The 22,393-nt window shown below is 37.3% G+C and overlaps 1 protein-coding gene across 1 annotated transcript in view; it reads left to right on the top strand.

Moving 5' to 3' along the window:
* Window positions 1-22,393, top strand: part of LOC123311114 (protocadherin-16) — a 162,378-nt gene that overhangs the window by 74,618 nt on the left and 65,367 nt on the right. The window contains exon 3 of the mRNA XM_044894901.1: window positions 15,479-16,713. Coding sequence (XP_044750836.1) covers window positions 15,479-16,713 — 1,235 coding nt within the window. The remainder of the gene's footprint in view (window positions 1-15,478; window positions 16,714-22,393) is intronic.

The raw sequence follows: 22,393 nt of genomic DNA on the forward strand, positions 1-22,393 counted from the left end.
CAAATGCGGAATTTTTCAGGGCGATACTCTAAGCCCACTCTGGTTTTGTTTGGCGTTAAATATGCTGAGTGGGTTACTGAACAAATCTGGGTATGGATACGTCCTAGATAAGGTCCGGAAATTGAAAGTCAGCCACCAACTCTATATGGACGACCTGAAACTTTTCGCGGCCACTGAAGACCAGATGAGAAGACTGTTGGAGATAGTATCCTCCTTTAGCAGAACAATAGGAATGGAGATGGGTTTGGCAAAGTGTGCGGTTCTGAATGTGAGAAGGGGCGGGATCATAGAAGGAGACGAGGTAAAACTGTGGGATGGCTCTAGAATAGCATGCTTAAAACCACAAGAAGGGTACAAGTACCTGGGTGTGCAGCAGGCCCTCGACTTCAAGACAGCTGAAGTGAAAGAAACATTGAAGACTAAATACTTTGCCAGAATCAGAAGTCTACTGAAGGCTAAATTAAATTCCAAGGCACTCTTCACTTCGATTAATATATGGGCCTTACCTTGTATCAGCTATTCATTCGGAGTTGTGCGCTGGACGTCTACGGAGCTGCAGGCAGTGGATGTACAGACAAGAAAGCTGCTGACTAGATTTGGTGTTCATCATCCCCATTCCTCGGTGAGTAGGCTCTATATACCTAGGCAGGACGGAGGCAGGGGACTGCAAAATATACAAATAACACATAACAAGATGGTGTTAGAAATGAGAAAATATTTCAGGTCTAAAAACTTACCTTTTTATGAGACCATATGTCAGGCAGATGAGTCCTCGGCACTGCAGCTCGCGAAACCGAAACCTACCATAAACCTCAGGGAACAGACACTTGAGCAGCTCTCGGAGGAGTGGCACAGCAAGGCACTGCACGGTAGATACCCTGGGAATTTAAAATCAGACAGTATCCTGAGGTCAGAATCGCTTACTTACCTCAAAGCAGGGTACCTTTTTCCGGAGACGGAAGGAAGAATAGTAGCTGTCCAGGATCAAGTCATACCAACACGTGCATATATCAAGAGGATTACTAATCGTAATATTCCTACTGACGTCTGCCGAAAATGCTCCAAATCACTGGAAACAGTGCAACATGTCACATCCTCTTGCCCAATTTTAGCTCCTAGGGACTATATGGAACGCCATAATGCGATGGCAAAAATTTTTCATAGGGAACTCGCGAAAAGGACAGCTTTGATGCACGAGGAAGGGAACCTTTATACTTACCAACCATGCAGTGTCCTAGAAAATGAAAATTTTAAATTGTACTGGGACACGACTATTGTCACGGATAGAGCAGTACCACACAACCGCCCGGACATTCAGGTCGATTCTGTTTGGAAATAGTAATATGGTTATAGAAAAGATATTGCTATCACAGCAAAGTTTGAAAAACTGGTATTCTAATCATTGATTTTGAGCAATATGATCTGTCAATTTCTAGAAGATCTTGTTATTTCAGTTTGCTATATCAGCAACATCATTTAAGTACTTGCTATTTCATAACAAAGTTGAAAATGGCAGTGAACCTCTTGTTTTTACATTTCTTCCAAGCGTTAGAAATTTAGAGAATAGGCAAGTCATTATAAACATGCTTCGTTTTAGTAACTTTTTGGAAACCTTCACTTGAACTTTTCATTTATAGCGAAAATTTGAGACTACAATTTCGATATATAAGGGATACCAGTAATTCATTTGAATTGCCTGATAAGGAAAGAATGAGGAATAAGGAAAGAAGAGTTGAATGGATTGGTTAAGGAACCGACCAGTAAAAATACAGTTCCTTTTTACCTACAAGTGGGTGAAAATCCATAGAGAATTTCTAGGAGATTGATTATCAAATCAATTCCATCTGATTTCTTGTTGTTTTCTCATTTCCAGACATGATGCACAGTTCAACCAAAAACTCACAATTCAAATACCGAATAAAACATTAAACCAAAGAGTATCAATTGATGATACTCTTCGATTAAACACAACTTATTCTTCTTTTCCATAGAACAATTATAGAATTACATGTTCTTTTCTATGAAATGAGAATCTTACCCTTCAAAACAGTGTTGTCAGCTCAAACATTCGATTATTTTTCAACAATATTGCTATGGCCAAAACTCATAACCAATCTTGCGTAAAACGGTGAAACAGAATATTCGTTCGCTCAGTCATATTGGTATATTTTATAATTATAACAATGTTGTAGATTTAGCAATGTTATAACAAGATGCGAACAGAATCGACCTGATTGTGTTGTTTGATAAGGCTGAAAAATCTGTGTCCATAATAGATGTCACAGTGTCCGCAGACGAGAATATCTCCAGAGCTTATACGGAAAAGCTGACTAAGTACCAGGATCTCGCATTCGAACTGAAAGAGATCTACAGGTTAAAGAAAACTTCGATTCTCCCATTAATAATATCCGTGAATGGTTTGGTAGAGAGTCATATGACAGAGAACACGAGACGTCTACAATTAAGTACCTACCTTATCAGCCAGGCACAGAAGGAGGTCATTTTGGCGACCGCCCGAATGGTTCGAAGATTCCTTACCAGTCACTGAGATGAACCTTGGCTTCGAATGAGCTCGGTCTTCTTGGTAACCAGCCCGCATGTAGGTGATTACAAAAAAAAAATATATAATATATATATCAATTAGCACAAATTGTCTCGTGCATCGTAAAACAACACAACATCTGAAGGAACTCAATCTGCCAAAGAACACCCTGTTGTGGATGCAGAAAGCATCCAAGCAAAGATACTCGGTACAGTCAACATCGTACGAAAGGTGCTTTATCCTCACTAACGAACAGAATTACTTTTGGCGTTTGCGCCCGAGTGGTTCTGAAAACCTCCACGAATGGTGTGAAAAAAAAAATATATATATAAATATATGTCGGATGTCGAATATATGTCGGGGTGTGTATGTTGGCCAAACATCCCAATGGGTTAAAAGCAGAATATCCCTACACAGATCAGACATCAGAAAAAACAAGGATCGATGTGCACTGGCAATACATGCTAATAACTTGGACCATCAAATTGATCTTGAAAACGTAAAAATACTTAAAATGGAAAAAAATTATCACAAAAGATTAATACATGAAATGATAGAAATCAAAAAGGGTGAATACACTATAAACAAGAAATCGGACATACAAAAACTCAGCAATATTTACAGCTATTTACTTGAAAAAGAAAAAGAAAATGAATTCTATGACGGTCCATTAGATGAGTGACAGGATAGTGACACGTCGACTCAACTTGTCATCGTTATATTTTAACATGAAAAACAATTAAGTAATGATTAATCATAGTGCATCACAGTGTAATATTGGATATTTAGATGTTAGTTTTGTATATGTGTATCAAAGACATTCCTGTACGCGACCTTGTATGTTTCGTTGGACGAAGTTCTCAATATGTTTTATTAGAAAAATCTCGTTTTCGGTGAGAACCGACTCCTTTATGTTTGACAACTTGTTGTATATCTGTATTTTTTAGAAACCCTGAGGATGCAATAAATTGATTGCGAAAGCTCGGTAAAGAAAAAAGAGTTCACATTTATTACATCAGATACCTGAGTCACTACACCCTTAACCTAGCAGATATTAAAAAGAAAAGGCTCTTAGTTCTGTTAACTATATAAATATATATTATATAATATATAAATATAGTCTTTAAACAAATGGCCATCGACCTAGGGTCTTTCAGCCCATAAAAATAAGAATGAGAATTTTATATTTTATTACCCCTCTTCAGACATGAACCATACATGTAAAAAAAAAGTCAAAAACAATCAGCGATGGAATGAAAAAAAGCAATTATTAATGTTGAAAAGAGTTTGTTTGAATTTTAAATACAGAGGTAATCACTTTTGGTGAAATAGGCTCTTATTGCTGAGACATTTCGAACATTCTCAATTTTTGAAAAATTTTAATGCCAATATTTACTACTTAATTTGTTCTCATTCGTTCTGATGAAGTAATCTTTGCTTCCCGAAAGCAAGCGAACTTTTGTCGTAAATCAGATATGTCAAGATGACGATTGTTTTTATTCGAAAAAGAAAAGAGAAAGCCGACAAGTTAGTGTTCTGATCGTCGCGGGAGGCCAGCTGGAGATATTCAAATGCGCCAATTTTCCTATCGATTGTTTAGATTTGAATATTGAAAGAAGAGTATTCTGCAAGCGAGAAATGCAACAATAATGGAGGAATATAGAGCACAGAGGAAGAAAGTGAAAGAGCTGATACAAGAGGCGAAGCGAAAGAGCTGGGAAGAATTTGGCAATAGATTGGAGCTGGATAGCAGGAAGAACCAAAAATTATTCTATACCGCAATGAAGAGCATGAAAGGGAGAAACGCGACAGAGTTAACTTTTAATATCAAGGATGAGAAGGGAAATATAATAAGGGATGAAGAAAAAGTTTTACAGAGATGGAAAGAATATTTCGAGGATTTACTGGGAGTGGAAGAAGAAACAGATGATACATTGGTGAACGAGGGAGACATTCAAGAGGAGGAAGAGGCAGAAATAGAGAAAGAAGAATTGATACAGGCACTGAAGAGTATGAAATTGGGTAAATCACCAGGGAGAGATAGAATAAGTGTGGAAATGTTGAGGGGTATGGGTGATAGAGGATTTGAAATACTTTGGAGGATTATTCGAAGAGTTTGGCAGTCTGAAGAAATACCAAAGGAATGGGAAGTAGGGTTACTGGTACCAATATACAAGGGCGGAGACAACAAAGAGTGCAAAAACTACAGGGGAATCACGTTGCTCAGCACAGTAAGGAAGATTTATGAAAAGATATTAGAGAACAGAATTAGAAAGAAGATAGAGAGCAAGTTGTTGAAATCTCAAAGTGGATTTAGGAAGAATCACAGCGTACAAGACCATATTTTCAGTTTGAAAGAATTGATGAGGCGGACTTTGGGAACAGATGAGGTTCTCTACCTGCCTTTTGTAGATATAGAGAAAGCTTTTGACAGGGTGATACGGGAGACAGTGTGGCATGCGTTAAGAAGGAGAGGAGTCAGTGAAAAGATGATCAGCTTGATAAAGAAGTTGTACGAAAATACCGTGAACCAGATTATACTGAAGGGAAGAATTTCAGAGAGTTTCACGACGATAAGAGGACTGAGGCAGGGAGGAGGATTGAGCCCACTATTGTTCATAACCCTTATGGACGATATAATAGAGAAAAGCAGACAAAAAACTAAAAAGGTTACAGTGGGTTTTCATAGAATGGAAAGGGTATGTGTTTCGGAGCTAGTGTTTGCAGATGACGTAGTAATATTGGCTAAAAGTGAAGAAGAATTACAACAGAACTTGAATATCTGGGATGAGGTTATATCGGAGTATGGAATGAAGATGAATAGAGGGAAAACAAAGGTAATGGCGGTGGCAAGACAGGAAAGAAGAATAGAAGTGTATTTGGGAGGACAAAAAATCGAACAGGTAGACAGATATAAATATCTGGGAGTTATTTTTGAACAGCACGGGGGACGGGTCAATGAAATCGACAATAGAATAATAAAGACAAACAAACTATACCACGCCATGAGGTGAGGCATTATAAATAAGAGAGAAGTATCAAAGTCAACAAAGCTCAAAGTGTATAAATCGATCTACAGACCAACTTTGACTTATGGATGTGAAACATGGAACCTGAACTTGAGAGAAAAGTCAAGATTGCAGGCTATTGAAATGAAATACTTAAGGAGAGTAATGGGAGTGACTAGAAAAGACAGGATAAGGAATGAATCAATTAGAGAGGATTTGCAAGTGGAATCTTTAGAAGAATTTATTGAGAGGAGACAACTGGAATGGTGGGGACACTTGAATAGAATGGAGGAGGATACAATGACGAGGAGAATTTGGGATGCCAAAGATGTCAGAAAGAGGAGACGAGGAAGACCAGAGAGAAAGAAGTTGGGGACAAGTCATTGCGGAGATATTGAATAAGAGGGGAACGAATATTCCGGAAGCTAGACGCATATCATTGGATAGAAAGAAATGGAGGGAATATATTCAGATGTAGAGGCCACACAACACCCTACACCCAATGGGTAAAAAGGGTTAAAATGACTATATATATATATAAGAAGAGTATTCAGTTTTCACAAAATGAATTTGTTTCGAGCTTTTTCATGCTACTGTAAGAAATCATCTCAAATTAAGCAGAATTGAATAATCATCATATTTCACTTGAATTACAAGGTAATATCTTCATATACAGAATGAGTCAGATCTAAATGCTCATATTCTGAAGGTTAATATTATACAGGATTCACTGCAAAGGCTCATTAGATGTTCATGGAAAACTTAAAAATAATCATTTTGTGCTGAAAATTTGCATGTTGGAGTTTTCGACAATGAACTTTCTCTGTAAATTATTTTTATTAATTGAGCGATTAATGATCTCGAATATTAACGTGCGAGAGAAGGGAGCTGTTAATAATCGCTGACATTAATAACCTAATAACCTGAATTTACCGAATTATTCGAATGTCCTTTTAAATCCTTGAATTTTAATTCACTTAAGCCAGACTTCAAGGCTTAAAGTTAGTCTTACTTTACTTTATGATTGAGTTTCACCCTTAAGAAAGCAATGAAAGTATTGAGAATGAAAGGTACATCAAAATAGTTTTTGTTTAATTTCAAACCCTTATTAAATAAATAAATAAATAGATAAATAACTACTTTATTTCAAATCATCTCGAAGTACAATTACACAGAGAAGAATGAAATGATGTCAATACCACACAATTCAAACAAACAGTCACAAGTTGTTACAATTCAAAAAATCGCCAAGTGAATATGGTTCCTGTTGGATCAAGAGTTTCTTTATAGCATATTTGAATTTTATCAGGCTAAATAATCTGCATGTAAAAGGTAGTTTATTGTAAAGTTTCATTCACATATAATATTGACCTTTTTCTGTACTTGTAAGCCGATGAGAAGGATAAATGAGGTTCGTCATCCTTGTATTACATCCATAGACATATACTCCATTCACTCTTATTTTAGCAGTCGGTTGGCCATGGAAATTTGACACATTTCACTCTGTATAGTACGAAAACGTGGGGTTATGGCGCTTGTCAAAACATTTTTGGATTTTAAATCAACGCTATGTTGCCCGTTCTACGTAAAAGTTTCAGTTATTACGTATTTCATCCAGAAATATATCTTGTATATCTCTGGTTTTATCACAATGTCGTATCTCTTCGGAAAATATGTGACGAACATAATTGAAGTTTATACAAACTGATTGAAGGCATATCAAATCCAGTTATATGCATGGAAAATACAAGAGATAAGTATAATATCATAATATGCATTAGCTTGAGGAGAGTTAATGTTCGTTATCTTCTTTGGCTGAAGTTTGAATATGTTACATAAATTGTAGATTTCAAAAATATTGACCCAAAGATAAAATGCATATGGATGCAATGGTTGGAATGGGTATCTCCTGAAGAAATTAACAGATAATTACAAGTATGTTAAATTCTTCAACAAAAATCATCTTGCATTAATATAAGTAAAAGTAATCAACGGAAGTTTCAAGTCAAGATGAACTTCACCGTTGAACAAACATTTCACATGAATAAACAATTAGCAAGACAACTGTCGCGTATTTGTGGCTGTTAATCTGAATACATCGATATAATAATAATAATAAATAGGTATTTATTGGTATAGGACAAGTCAAATGAAAAATAGAAAAATCAATTTTCGGGAACTTATTCTACGATGACATTCATCGAAAATCCTATAGTAAACTTTTCGCATTAATTCTCTCAAACATAAAATTCTCAAATGCCACCACTTTTTTGGGTCTCCAGATAGAAAGAAATTCTTTGTCATCCTCTTCATTCACAATATTTCTGATTGTGGAAATATTAAGCTGAAATAAAAGTCGTTTAGATTCAGATGAAACATTATATAAATTCTCTTACATTGAATATGTTCGCTACCGTCTGACGTATTGTGGATTTTAGAATATCAGGGTATGGATATTTGAATGAGCGGACCTTAATTCTAAATAGCACTTCCTGAAACCCTGTGTTTTTTTTTCAATCACTTTCGGCATTTTCGTAATAAAAATTGATATTAGTTGTGGCAACGGCGTTATGACATTACCGACATTTTCATGAGTGCCAACCTTACTCCATTCTAGTTACAAAAACTTGGGAAAATTATTTCATGGCCAACCGACTGCTAAAATAAATGTGAATGGAGTATAGTTGGAACTAAACTCAACCTGGTGCCTGAAAAAGAACATTAGACACTCAAATAGTACTCTGACAAAAAAGTCCCCGGAAATTCGAAATAAAACGCACAAATATTTTTTTTGCAATCATGAAAAAAATTTTATAGGCGCTTTCAGGGCTGGCCTTCAGCTGCTTCTGCGAATTTTCTTTTATGGCGTCTATGGAGTCAAATCCGGTTTCCCGGAGCGGTAATTTCAGTCTGAAGAGAAGGAAAAGTCACACGGAGCTAGATCAGGCGAATAAGGTGGCTGGTCGATGGTATTTATCGAGTGTTTGGTCTTAAAATCGCTAATAATCGTGGCTCGATGAGTTGGTGCGTTATCGTCATGCAAAATCCACGAATTGTTTTGCCACAAATCCGGCCGTTTACGGCTAATATTTTCACGCAAACGTCTCAAAACAGTTAAATAGAAGTTTGACACAAATTCCTAGATTTTTTCGACGTTATCGTTGGTTGAAGAGGTCGACGGTCGTCCTGAACGAAGCAAATCTTCGACGATCTCCCGACCGTTTTTAAAGACTTTGTACTTTTCGTACACTTGGGTTTTCGATAAAACAGAGTCTCTTAAGCCTTTTTCAGCATTCGCACCGAGTCAGTACACGAAATTCCGTTCAAAACACAAAATTTGAGACAAATTCTTTTTTCAATATTTTATCCATTGTAAAATTCGCAGATTACTACTGAGGTCGACTGGTTTCGACAGCTATCGTGAACAAACTAGTCGACACACCGCGCTCATGTTTGGCTTAGTAATTACGGACAGTCCTACCAATATACAGAAACTTCAAATACTTTAAAATACTGAACGCGGGCAATTTAAATGAGAAATTCCGGATACTTTTTTGTCAGAGTGTATATATAAACCATATATAGTCATAATCTGCATATCCTGGAAAACACCCCTGCAGGTGTCTCTGAATTTTATATGCCTCATTACTCCTATGGTTTTTTTCTATATAATGAAAAGGAGTTGTATGCTGTACCTGTATCCCCAGAACACAATCCCATATCTTAGTACAGATTCAAAGTTAGCATGCTACAATATTTTCAATGTTTTCTCGTCAATATGTCTTGACACCAGCCTGATTCCATATCCAATGCTACTCAGTCTCAACCCAGTTTTTTCTACATGATTGTTCCAGTCTAGGAACTCATTAATAGGCACTACAAGGAATCTTGTCTCAGAAACAGGTTTCAATTCCTCACCATTCAGCTTTATGCTATCATCCGGAGTAATTCGGGAATTCTAAGTTCTAAACACCATTATATTTGTCTTTGATGCGTTCAGTGCCAATTCATTCCTATTGAACCAACTTCAGATTCCAGACAAACTGGCCCCTGCCTTCTCAGTTACCTCTGGCAGCGTCTTTGCAGAAACCAATATGTTGGTGTCGTCCACATAGTTCACCATTCCATCCCTGATAAGGTCATTAATGTAAATGAAGAAAAAAAGGCATTACTGCCTTGTGCTAGATCTCTTTCCGTTTTTAATAATTCAATAGACATTCTAGAAGTATCCGAAGGACTGAAACTGGGGAAACTGGATGCCGGTGGTGTCAAACAATCAAATAATATTTTACTCTCTAAAAAGAGTATATTCAGCAGGGATTGAATGGCAAATCTGTAACAGTAAGAGGTAGGGAAAAATGGATGGAACGTGACCTCGATATAAAAGATGAATAATGGCCAGAACCGTTATCCTCTGTCATTTTTAGGCACTTTTGGAATTGACCTAAATAGATTTGAGTGTTTTTATTGGGGGAATAATTAGAGACACGATGTATTACATTATATATTCTGAATCCCACAAGAAGGTGGAATATGGAGAAAAAAAGTAAACAACTAGTAGGTATCTTATATCACTGAAGTGGCGGACTGAAAAAAATCTTGGAATACGCCACTGAATTTAGAAATTCTACACGAAAAACTGACTATAGTCTGTTGCATTTGTTTCAAGATATTACTAAAATATAGGGGCACCAATCTAGTATATTTCGTTTTCAATAGCGGACAAATTAATCTGGAGTCAATTGTTGTAATGTAATTTATTGTACATCTTTATTCAATGGCAATATATAAATGAAAGATTTACCTTCGATACTTTGACGACGGCTATCTGGCGTGCATGGTTTTGAAGTCACTTCTTCCAACTACACTCACGAACTCTACAATAATTCAACATAAAAAAATTGAAAATATAATCATTAATACTGGATAATTCAGCAAACTAGAACAACAAGATGTGCTAGTGATAATTGAAGATCTATTGAATAAAATTAATTGTCTACTGATACTGATTTAGGGGACAAAAAATCTGTAGTCTGCAAGCAGCGATCCATATCCATATAGCATAAAAGGTATATGGAGACCATAAACTTAATATAAAATTATTATATAATTCAGTCTATTGAAAAGAGTCCACCTGAGATGAAACCTCGAGAGAAGTTTCGAGATTAATCTCAAGGCGTTGTTTATCTAAGCACTTGAGACACGTTCATACTCGGAGAATACAAGTATTCACTTGTGTCGGAGAGACTGCTTTCGAGACTATTTTGTCACAGGTGGACAGGTACCATAAGAGGGAGACCTCATGCCAGACTGAGCACCTCTTGCGTTTTTTTTATTGGTGTAGCAGGGGGAAAATCTGCAAGACAAACGAACACACCCTCTCCTGAGGGGGAACAGTGTGGAGATTCTCACTCTCTTGAGCTCGAGACCCACTAAAAACCCTTAACTGCTTCTTCATAGGTTCCGGGCATTTTTCCTATTAACCAGTTGACTCTTATGGTTTCTGGACTCTCGCACGATCATAGTCGTGTTGATTGTTGTATGCTTCCTATAGCTTTTAAGGTTAAGCTCATCTTTGGTTACTTAAAATCCTTAACTGATCTCTCGGTCTTCGGTGGTAGGTTCTTGACCTTCTAGCTTCTTCCGTTGGATCGTAGTCGACTTATCTTCGTAGTTCCTCATTTGGATGTTGTTTGGCTTTGTCGAATATCCTTTCCGCCTTTCTCTTCATAAATTCTGTAACTGGTTCCCATTCCAAGTCCTTGTAGATTTGTTTGTTCCTAACAAACCAGGGTACATCCATCGCCATTCTAAGGAGTTTATTCTCAGTGGCCTGTATTCTCTTGATGTGGTCTTGGGTGCGAAGCCTCATGCCTCCGATCCATAAGTGAGTTGTGGTCACGCGATAGTTTTAATCATCGTCAACCTGATGTTCTTATTCATATGAGTTCTTCTGCCTATGAGTGGATAAAGTCCAAAAAACCGTCAAGAACAACCAAATTTATTGAATGTAATTACTTATGTTAATGGCCTTTCAGAATAAATAAGAAGAATGGGTTCGAAGTTCAACATACGAACTGTTTATAAAACGCAAAATGATTTAAGATCTATATTAACAAAAACTAAACCTTTGAACGAAAAACAAAAATAAAAAAATTGTATTTACAACATACCCCGTATTTGTGGTAAAACTTATACAGGTGAAACGTCAAGACCTCTAGAAATAAGAAAACTTGAACATAAAAATAATATTAAAAATGGAGAAATTAATCGATCACAAATCGCAGATCACATTTGTTCTAATACGGGAGAGCACATAATGGATTGGGACAACACTAAAATTTTAATGACGGAACCAGACCATTTTAAACGAAAAATTAAAGAGTCTACATGTATTGTATTAGATCAAGATAATAATTTGGCAAATTGTTCGGTAGGAATAGATCATATTTGGATCAATTTACTAAAGAAGGAACTGTCATCCGGTAATTAAATTAAATGAATCAACGTTTCTATGCAGTCTCTGTTTCTATGTATTGACATGTCAAACAAAAGCCACAGTTCAGAAGATTTTCGAAAATAGATTTTTCGTCTGATGAAGGAGTCTGATATAGACTCCGAAACGTTACCACTTAGAATTATAATTTCAACGTTATTTATTTTCAGTTCATTGTCAGGCAACAATTTTTTCTAGTTAATTTGCTCCTGACAAATTAGTGCAAGAATTTACGCAGGAGCAAATCGTTTATTTCATTTTTAATTGATTTTGTTTCAGATTTCAGATTGGGAGTGAAAACCCTAAAAGTTCATTAAGAAATGCAGAATCCTCCCAGAATAAATTTCAATCGATATCTTCTTCTATTTTATTTTCGAATTTTTCAACTGCTTCATCTAATTCTTCCCGGGTGTTTATTTGGGGAATTTCCGTGATTTTCTCCTGAAGTAAATTCTTATATTTCTCCTAGTCTGTGCGATCCTTGGTTTGTGTCTCATCTTCGTTTCTTGGGCCATGTTCCACTATGAATTCTATGGGATTGTGGTCTGAAGTTCCGTCTTCTATTGTATCAATGCTGATTTCTTAATGATGATGTCTTTCATTACGACAATGTCCAGTACATCGGGTAGTCCATTTACTCTTGGTATGTAGGCCTGTATATCAGGTCCTATCACAACTGCATTATATTTTTCAGCAAAAATCTTCAATCTTCTCCCGTTGGTATTTTCCACTCTACTATTCCATTCCTGCGATTTGCAGTTAAGATCACCAATTATGATTTTCGGGTGTCTCCCTTCTAGTAGCACTTGTAGATCCTCTTCCAGCATGTCCTTATCCGGTGATTTATAAGTTGAAATAATCTTCACTTGTCCTCTATTGGTATTCACAATAATCGATATTGCTTCTACTTCTTGACCATTGAATATTTGGTCGAAATGGTGATCCATATTCCTTCTAGCCAGTATAGCAACGCCACCTGTGCTGTTAGGTCTATCATTTCTGTAGATATCGTAATTGGGAAATTCCATCCGAACGTTGGGATTAAGTCATGTTTCTTGGAGAGCTATGACATCCGGTCTTTTCTCTTCAATCAGTTCTTCGAATTCGGGTCTGCGGGCTCTCAATCCTTCGACGTTCCAAGATATGATTATGAGATTGTTCTTTATCGTCGTATCAGCCATTAAATATTCTTAATAATTTGCTGCATCTTCTTTTCAATCTCTTTCTCCAGATTCTGCATCATCGTGCTGAGGAGGTTTTTCGTGAACTTATCCAGTTCCTTAGTGATTCCAGAAATTCCTTTCCTGGTTTTGGCTTTTTTGACGGTTTTTGCCTTTTCCTTTTTTTTCTCTGGTTTCTTCGTCTCTTTGACTGCTTTAGTTGCAGTTTCCTGGGGTTTCTTCACTTTCGAAGAGTTTTGGGCTGGCTTCGGAGTATTTTGTGTTGGCCTCGAGCTGGTTTGGTTCGATCTTGGCGATCTCTTGGTCTTTTTAGTGACCAATTTTCATTCGCTACATCCCTTGTAGCTGGCTGGATGTCCTTGCTCTCCACATAGAACACAAGAAGCATTTCGCTCCTCGTTCTTCCTGGTAAGCAAACACTCCTTGGAGCTGTGATTACCGGAGCATTTCACGCACCTCCATGGAAAAGTGCACTTACTTTGGTCATGTCCATATAGCTGACAGCGATAACATTGTCCAGGCCCGGTCGTCATTCTCTTAGGTTCAACAACACAGTTTATGTTGTAGAGCCTTCTCACCTCGAAGATACCCTTATTCTGGGTTTCAACCAGCAATAAGGGCATCGGCCTCTTTGTTATATTTGAGGTCATCCTTATGACCTCAGCATCGACGATCCCTTGATCCTTGAGGTCCTTGATCGTCGGGATATCTGCATCCGGCGGTAGATATCTCACTACCGCTTAGATTTTCTTCTCTTCCTCCCTTTGAAGAGTGTAAAACTCCCTATTTATTTTATGAAGGAAGTCCGTCATCCTTCTGTGGTTTTCGGCGGTTTGTGGACGACCCTGATTCCGTTCTTCACAGTTGTCGCTCTGCTATAGTTAATGCCGTTTCGCATTAACGCGTTGGAAATTGACGTCCATTCTGACGTACTTACCAAGGTGACTGGGGGGATTTTTTCTTTCCTCTCCTCCACTGGAGTGGTTTTCTGTTGGGCTGGGGTTTCCAAGACTCTTTTTTATTCGAGTCTTCATTCGACGAGGAGCTATCCTTTCTCACTCTTTTGGCGAGTGGTGAAATTTTGTTTTGAAGAGTTTTGACCACCTCCATCTTCTGTTTTTGAACCGGTAAGGTCACTTCTTGGACATTTTTCAAAACAATGTCAATGTTCTGTTTGAGTGCTTTCTAGTTAGGACTTTCCTTATTTCCCTCCTGCAACTCGAGCCTCTCCCTGAGATTTTTAATCTCAGCCATCAAGCTAGATACGCATCTATCTAGCTCATTCACCCTCGCTTTCAAACTTGCGTTCTCCTTTCTCAAAATATCGTGTTCGGACACGACATTAGCGATTCCTAGCGCGTCTTCTTCCATTACGGAATCGCAGTCCGAATGGTCAGACATTTTGAAATCTAATTAATAATTACTATGCTACTCAAAGCAATTTGAAATAAAATTTTTCAAGACAGAAAAAAAAAATATATCGCATGCATAAAAACAAAACGACTCATCAGAAATTTTCTACGCTATGAGAAAAATCAGGAAAAAGATACGAAAAATAAGCTCACCTGATGCTGATGCTGATGCTGCAGAACCAACGATCTAGACCGATCTGGACTCTGGAGATGAACACCAACTTCGAAAATTTTAACGAATTAAAATTTCGATGAAACACACACGTATACAACCTACACAAACTTCACAGACGGAATCAAAAATTTCGTAGCTTCGCTAGTGTAAACTTTCACTTCGACTTTCTCTTTCACTTTCTCTTTGAAAAATGACGTATCGCACCGGTATCATTCAACACGTCTACTCGGTTCGACGTTTCGAGGTGCTGACCTCTTGCGGAAAATTCACACGCGTTGTTATTGCAAAACCAGAACTAACCAATGAAAAACGAGACGACAATTAATGCCACTGTCTTGTTAGTCACTGTTACATAGCCGATCGGAATTCTAGTAAATTCGAAGAATTTCGGAAATGGCGATATGGACTAAAATCTATAGGCTTCGTCACGCTTTATATGACAGCCAAATCGCAAAATTTCATATCCATAGTTTCAAAATGGTGAACTGTAAGGTGTCCATAACATTTTGTTTTAAATTCGAACAACTCTGAAACCGTTTTTTCGATTGTAGTTCTTTATATGAATTCTTCAATATTTGAATTTCGTTGATTCGTTGATTTCGAAACTGACACTATGATTCTAAAATTTGTTGATGACGAGAAATGAAATCCATCAAATTTTCAGATTTGGGTGCCGACAATCGATGTTACTTAGAGAGTGGATCTTCTTCAGAAAGCTTTTTTGTCTCAGAAGATCAACCGGTAGGTACAATAATAGGTCAGGTGAGAATAGTTGGCGATCCAAAACCTGGAGGTAACATAGGTCTGCGACTTAAAGAAGAAGATAGTCCAGTGGAAATAGCCTCTGGATCGAAAAATCTTACATTGAAGAAGCGTCTAGATAAAGAAGGAATCGAGGGACCATCATCAGTGTTTGTGAATTTAATCTGTGAAAGACTACACACATTGGATCCTGGTTTTGTGATACCCATAAATATAAGAGTGACAGATGCAAACGATAACTCCCCAATTTTCATAAACGCACCATACGTTTTGAACATATCTGAAGTGACAGTCGTTGGTACGCGAGTGTTACAGGGTGTTCATGCTGTAGATAATGACCAACAGGGCCCTTTCTCCAACATTCGCTATTCGTTGATTCCTGGTATGCATTCGGAATATTTCGAATTTGAGAACGAATTAGAAGGAACGCTAGTGTTGAAAAAATCACTCGACTATGAGTCCCTTAAAATTTTTGATGTCCATATAAGGGCCCAAGATCATGGAGAACCTGCCCAAACGACTGATACCGTTTTGACTGTTTACGTAATGGATGCTGATGACCAAAACCCGCGGTTTTTGGACGACAGGTATACAGCTACTGTGCAAAGCCATGCTGTAGTTGGTACTGTTCTGACAATATTACCGAGAGATATCAAGGCCTTCGACCAAGACAAAGGAATTAATGCTCCAGTTTATTATACTTTCAACGGACTTGGTTTGGACTATCATCTCTTCAAAATCAACAGGAATTCTGGAAAAGTAACATTAGCAAAAAATATAACCAGTGATTCTTTATTTCATCCCGCTACACTGGTTATAAGAGCTACTCAAGACGATAATCCTGACAGATACGCTCTCTCGACACTAACAGTAACGAAAGAGAGTATTAATAATGGTATTCAATTCTTGCACGATGTATTTTTTATATCTGCTCTTGAGTCTTCACCACAAGGAACGATTATAGGTACCTTAGCCAATAACAAACCAGGACAAAGTTTGAAATATTTCGTTTCTGATCAGAATGTATTGAAAACATTCGGGCTGAACAAAAAAGGAGAATTGTCTCTGAAGAAAAAATTGGACTTCGAAGAGAGGGCAGAATATGTCTTCAAAGTTTTTGCGACCGATGGAATCACGGTAAGCCAGATTTCTTTTATATTCTATACAGATAAGTGATGCATTATATCGGTTATTGCGTAATGAATGGATAATATAGTACCTGCGTGTAGAGAACGGTTCAAAAAAATATGTTTTATGTTAAGCGGGAAATCGCACATTATCCAAAATGCAAGAAAATTATATCCCTTGCACGCGGAAAATTCTTTTAATCTGTTTTTTTGATAGTATTTCTGGATAGATGAGCTATCGAATGTAATTTTTCATTTTGTGGCGCCTTTTTTAAACAAAGATCTAACTCTTACCCAAATTCGTTTTTTTTTAATAACTATGATGATGATTTATTTCATTGAGTTGAATAGTGTGAAAAAACGAGGGAAAATAACAATTTCAAAATATCATTTCATTGAATTAAGAATTAAGTTTCACAAAAGGTGTTCAAAGTGGCCACCATAGGCTCTACTACTTTCTGCTGAATTATTGCTTTGTTCTGCTTGCCTCATTCCAGCTTCTAAAAATAAAAAGAATATTACATTAAACTAGGCCTTGATTCACTGTAATTGAAATTCATTTTGTATTATATAAATGCTGAAAAACTGCTAGTTAAAAAATATCAGAATCTCAATGAAACAGGTATGATTTTCTTAACTTTGCGGCTCAAGTAACTATATTATTTTGCACACAACGCTAGATTGAACTTGGAAAAAAAATAAACAAAACAAAAAATTCGGCTTTAATGGGGTATAACTTGATTAAAAAAAATATAAACATGCACCCCATAAATCCCATAATCCAATTAATTTCATTAGATAGCGCATCTATTCATGTATGCTATTAAAACACAGATTGCAAAAATGTCTTCTTTTGCTATTCTGCCATATAAAAGAATGGCAAAGAGTGTAATTGTTTTGAATTTTCAAAATCGAATATCTCGAAAACCGACTGACTTTTACTTGACATCAAATATATATTTCCTAACATCCCTAAGGTTCTTTACCTACAGGTATCATATTATCCATTCATTGCACCACACCCTGTATATATCTGCTTAGGAAAAAGTAGATTTAATTATACTAGAATAATGCTTTAGATTCTTTACAATGAAGTAAGTTCTTGTGGGCGAAGTGACTTTTTTAGAAGTACCCACCTTGTCATGAGTCATTAGATATTAATTCCGTTCCTTTAATTATTTTGTATTTATTCTTTATTTATTCTCCAGTCTGTCTTGATTCCTTATTCAGTCGTCATTCCTTTTTTGATCGTTGCTGTAATTTCAATAATAAGTAGCTCAATCATGGTTGTGCCTTACAATTTTTTGTCGATAGATTTTCAGGTTTGTTTTGCTCTATAGCTTTCTTTATATCATTCACAATGTTTGACCAAACAGTTTAAACTCTGGTTAGAAACAAAGGCATAGTCAAAGCCAAATAGACCTATTGACAAGTATCAGTGTGAAATACCTTCCGAACGATTAACGTAGATTTTCAAAAACTATGAGGATGTTGAGACTAATTTGTAAATAATTGATCACGAATTAAATAATCAAGAAAGAGAATATGTAGAAAATGGATATTATATTTCATTCGATTTCATTTGTACCTAATGCTGTGAATCAATCTGAGGACACTCAACTGAATTCTCAAGGCACTAATAGGTCCTTTTACCTGTTTCTTGGTGAAGTGATACACTGCACTTTGAATCATCAGCTGATTTTCAGTGTAGTTGCGCAAACGAATGAAAAAAATCAATGAATTTAACTTGTTAGATTTAATCTATGCATGGTTACGTTTCTCAGAATATTTGTTACTTTCTCATCCTCTCGTAATGTGATGAACTTATCCCGAATTTTAAAATTAATCGTATCCATTTTGAAGTAGATTACTCTGACGTCCGTGACATTTACATCAAATTTTGCATTTTACAACCTTTTTTTTTTGGTGTAGCAGGGGGAAAATCTGCAAAACAGACGAACACACCCTCTCCTGAGGGGGAACAGTGTGGGGATTTTCACTCTCTGAGCTCGAGACCCACTAAAAACCCTTAACTGCTTCTTCATAGGTTCCGGGCATTTTGCCTATTAACCAGTTGACTCTTATGGTTTCTGGACTCTCACACGATCATAGTCGTGTTGATAGTTGTATGCTGCCTATAGCTTTTATAGGTTAAGCTCTTCTTTGGTTACTTAAAATCCTTAACTGATCTCTCGGTCTTCGGTGGTAGGTTTTTGACCTTCTAGCTTCTTCTGTTGGATCATAGTCGACTAATCTTCGTAGTTCCTCATTTGGATGTTGTTTGGCTTTGTCGAATATCCTTTCCGCCTTTCTCTTCATAAATTCTGTAACTGGTTCCCATTCCAAGTCCTTGTAGATTTGTTTGTTTCTAACAAACCAGGGTACGTCCATCGCCATTCTAAGGAGTTTATTCTCAGTGGCCTGTATTCGCTTGATGTGGGTCTTGGCTGCGAAGCCCCATGCCGCCGATCCATAAGGGAGTTGTGGTCGCGCGATAGTTTTAATCATCGTCAACTTGATGTTCTTATTCATATGAGTTCTTCTGCCTATGAGTGGATAAAGTCTACTCATTGCGGCTTTTGTTTTATCAACTGCACATTTGATGTGGTTTTTCGATGTAAGTCCTCCGTCAAGCTTCACTCCTAGGTATGTTGCTTCATTTCCATTAAACCTCTTCTCCATCAATTTCAGGGTTTTCTTCCATCCTCAATCTTCTCTTTTGCAGTAATATTGCTTGTGTCTTTCTTCCATTGATTTGGATTTTCCATTTGATGCACCATTTGAGTAATTCATCTATGGCTTCCTGCAGTCTACGGTGTATGATCTCTGGGCGTCGATGTCTGAGCGCTATTCCTGTGTCATCTGCGTACAAGGTGCATATTTCTAGCATTCTTCGGGATATCATAAACGTATATTACGTAAAGCAGGGGTCCAAGTACCGATCCTTGGGCACTCCCGCTTCCAATTGTCTGGTTTGAGAGGTTGCTCCATCTATCTTCACATAAAAGTTTCTATTCCTCAGATAGTTCCTTAAAATCTTGCATAGCTTGGTCGAATATCCTGCTTTTTTCATCTTGTAGGCCTTCGTGCCATACTCTATCAAAAGCTCTCTCGATATCCATCAGAACTTATCCTGTGGCCTGTTTGGTCTGCATTCCTTCGGTGACGTATTCTATGAGCCGTAGCAATTGGAGTTCAGTCGAATGTTCTCGTCGAAATCCAAATTGTTCGGGTGGAATTATCTTCAACATTTCTGTTTCCTCATTCAGCCTTTTAGCGATAACCCTCTCGACGATTTTCCCTAGTGCTGATAGTAGGCTGATTGGTCTATAATTTTGAGGAAATTTCCGTTCCTTTCCAGGCTTGTTGAAAACTATCATTTCTGCAGTTTTCCATCTCTTTGGGTAGTATTCGGTCCTCATCACTCCGTTTGTAATATTCGTCAAGGCTGCTATTCCTTTTCTAGGCAATTTCTTCAACATATAATTCGTTATCCTATCTTCTCCCGGCGCTTTCCTGTTTTTCAATTTCATTATGATCTCTTTGATCTCTGTTGTTGAAGCCGGTTTTGGAATGATTTCGGTTTCCGGTGGTTCCATCATCAGTTCTTCGTTTGCCTCCACTTCTTCCTCCTTATTCTGGCTTCTCTCTCAATTGAGTCGGCAAGTGCTTCGGCTTTTTCAAGTCTGGTATATACCATTCCGTTTGCTCCATGCAATGGAGGTATAACTGTCCGTTCTCGTCGTAAGCGTTTTTGCATTTTTCAAGCTCAGTGATCTATTGTATTCAGTTCACTTAATCTCTGGTGCCATCTGTTATTACGCAGTTCTGTAATATGTTTCCTTATTCTCTTGGTGCTTTCTTCATAGGCTTCTTTTATTTGATTTTCCAATTTTTCAACTGCTTCATCTTATTCATCCCGGGTGTTTATTTGGGGAATTTCTGTGATTTTCTTCTGAAGTAAATTCTTATATTTCTCCCAGTCTGTGCGATCCTTGGTTTGTGTCTCTTCTTCGTTTCTTGGGCCATGTCCCACTATGAATTCTATGGGATTGTGGTCTGAAGTTTCGTCTTCTATTGTATCAGTGCTGATTTCTTCAGTGATGTCTTTCATTACGACAATGTCCAGTACATCGGGTATTCCATTTACTCTTGATATGTAGGTCGGTATATCAGGTCCTATCACAACTGCATTAAGTTTTTCAGCATGAATCTTCAGTCTTCTCCCGTTGGTATTTTCCACCCTACTGTTCCATTCCTGCGATTTGCAGTTAAGATCACCAATTATGATTTTCGGGTGTCTTCCTTCTAGTAGCATTTTTAGATCCTGTTCCAGCATGTCCTTATCCGGTGATTTATAAGTCGAAATAATCTTCACTTGTCCTCGATTGGTATGCACAATAATCGATATTGCTTTTACTTCTTGACCATTGAATATTTGGTCGAAATGATGATCCATATTCCTTCTAGCCAGTATAGCAACGCCACCTGTGCTGTTAGGTCTATCATTTCTGTAGATATCGTAATTGGGAAATGCTATCCGAACGTTGGGGTTAAGTATTGTTTCTTGGAGAGCTATGACATCCGGTCTCTTCTCTTCAATCAGTTCTTCGATTTCGGGTCTGCGGGCTCTCAATCCTTCGTCGTTCCAAGAGACGATTATGAGATTGTTCTTTATCGTCGTATCAGCCATTAAATATTCTTAATAATTTGCTGCATCTTCTTCTCAATCTCTTTCTCCAGATTCTGCATCATCGTGCTGAGGAGGTTTTTCGTGAACTTATCCAGTTCCTCAGTGATTCCAGAAATTATTTTTCTGGTTTCGGCTTTTTTGACGGTTTTTGCTTTTTCCGTCTTTTTCTCTGGTTTCTTCGTCTCTTTGACTGCTTTGGTTGCAGTTTCCTGGGGTTTCTCCACTTCCGAAGAGTTTCGGGCTGGCTTCGGAGTATTTTGTGTTGGCCTCTATATCCTGGAAAAATGTATCCGCTGCTTACGTTGTGCAACTGGTTGCTAAATTTGACGCTACTGCTTGAGTCGGAAACAAACAGAGGGTGCATGAAAAGACGGAGCGAGGGTCGTGGCTATCTTTTGTCATGTAGCAATGGATCCGACCTTCAGTAGGTACTAGGAAATGTTAAGTTTTCTTGCCAGTCCTAAAAACAGTTCTTTGAGCCACTGGAAAAATAATTCAAACATTACAAGGTGTTGATCGAATTCCTTTGCAAAGCAACCACCCTGTTTCTTTGATTTCTTGCAAAAAAAGTACTCGTAATTTTTTCTCAGATTCCTAGAATTTTGTTCAACGAGTGGATACGATTAAACTGCAGTCACATCTATATGATGACATATTTCACTTAAATGAGTGTAGAAGGGAAATTGCCTTGGTTGTTTTTTGTCTGAAGAGTGTCACTGTTTCGTGGCTATGCTGCCGATCTAACAACATAATATGTATCAACAAAAATTCTTGAGATTTTTTCTTACTTTACTTCTGTCAAGGCATCAACCTTTCTATCAAGCGAAAATGCACAAATCCAAGAAATTCTTTTCTTGCCGAAGGCTAGGAAAAAATTTCGAGCTCAATTTTCTCGTTTTGACAGATTCTGCATCTGATTTTGGGAGAATGGTGAAACAAGATCTTCAAGCAACATGTGCTTTGGAAATTTGCGTTTAATGAAGGAAATATCTTACTT

This window comes from Coccinella septempunctata, chromosome 4 (genome assembly GCF_907165205.1).
Source record: "Coccinella septempunctata chromosome 4, icCocSept1.1, whole genome shotgun sequence".
Classification (NCBI taxonomy): domain Eukaryota; kingdom Metazoa; phylum Arthropoda; class Insecta; order Coleoptera; family Coccinellidae; genus Coccinella; species Coccinella septempunctata.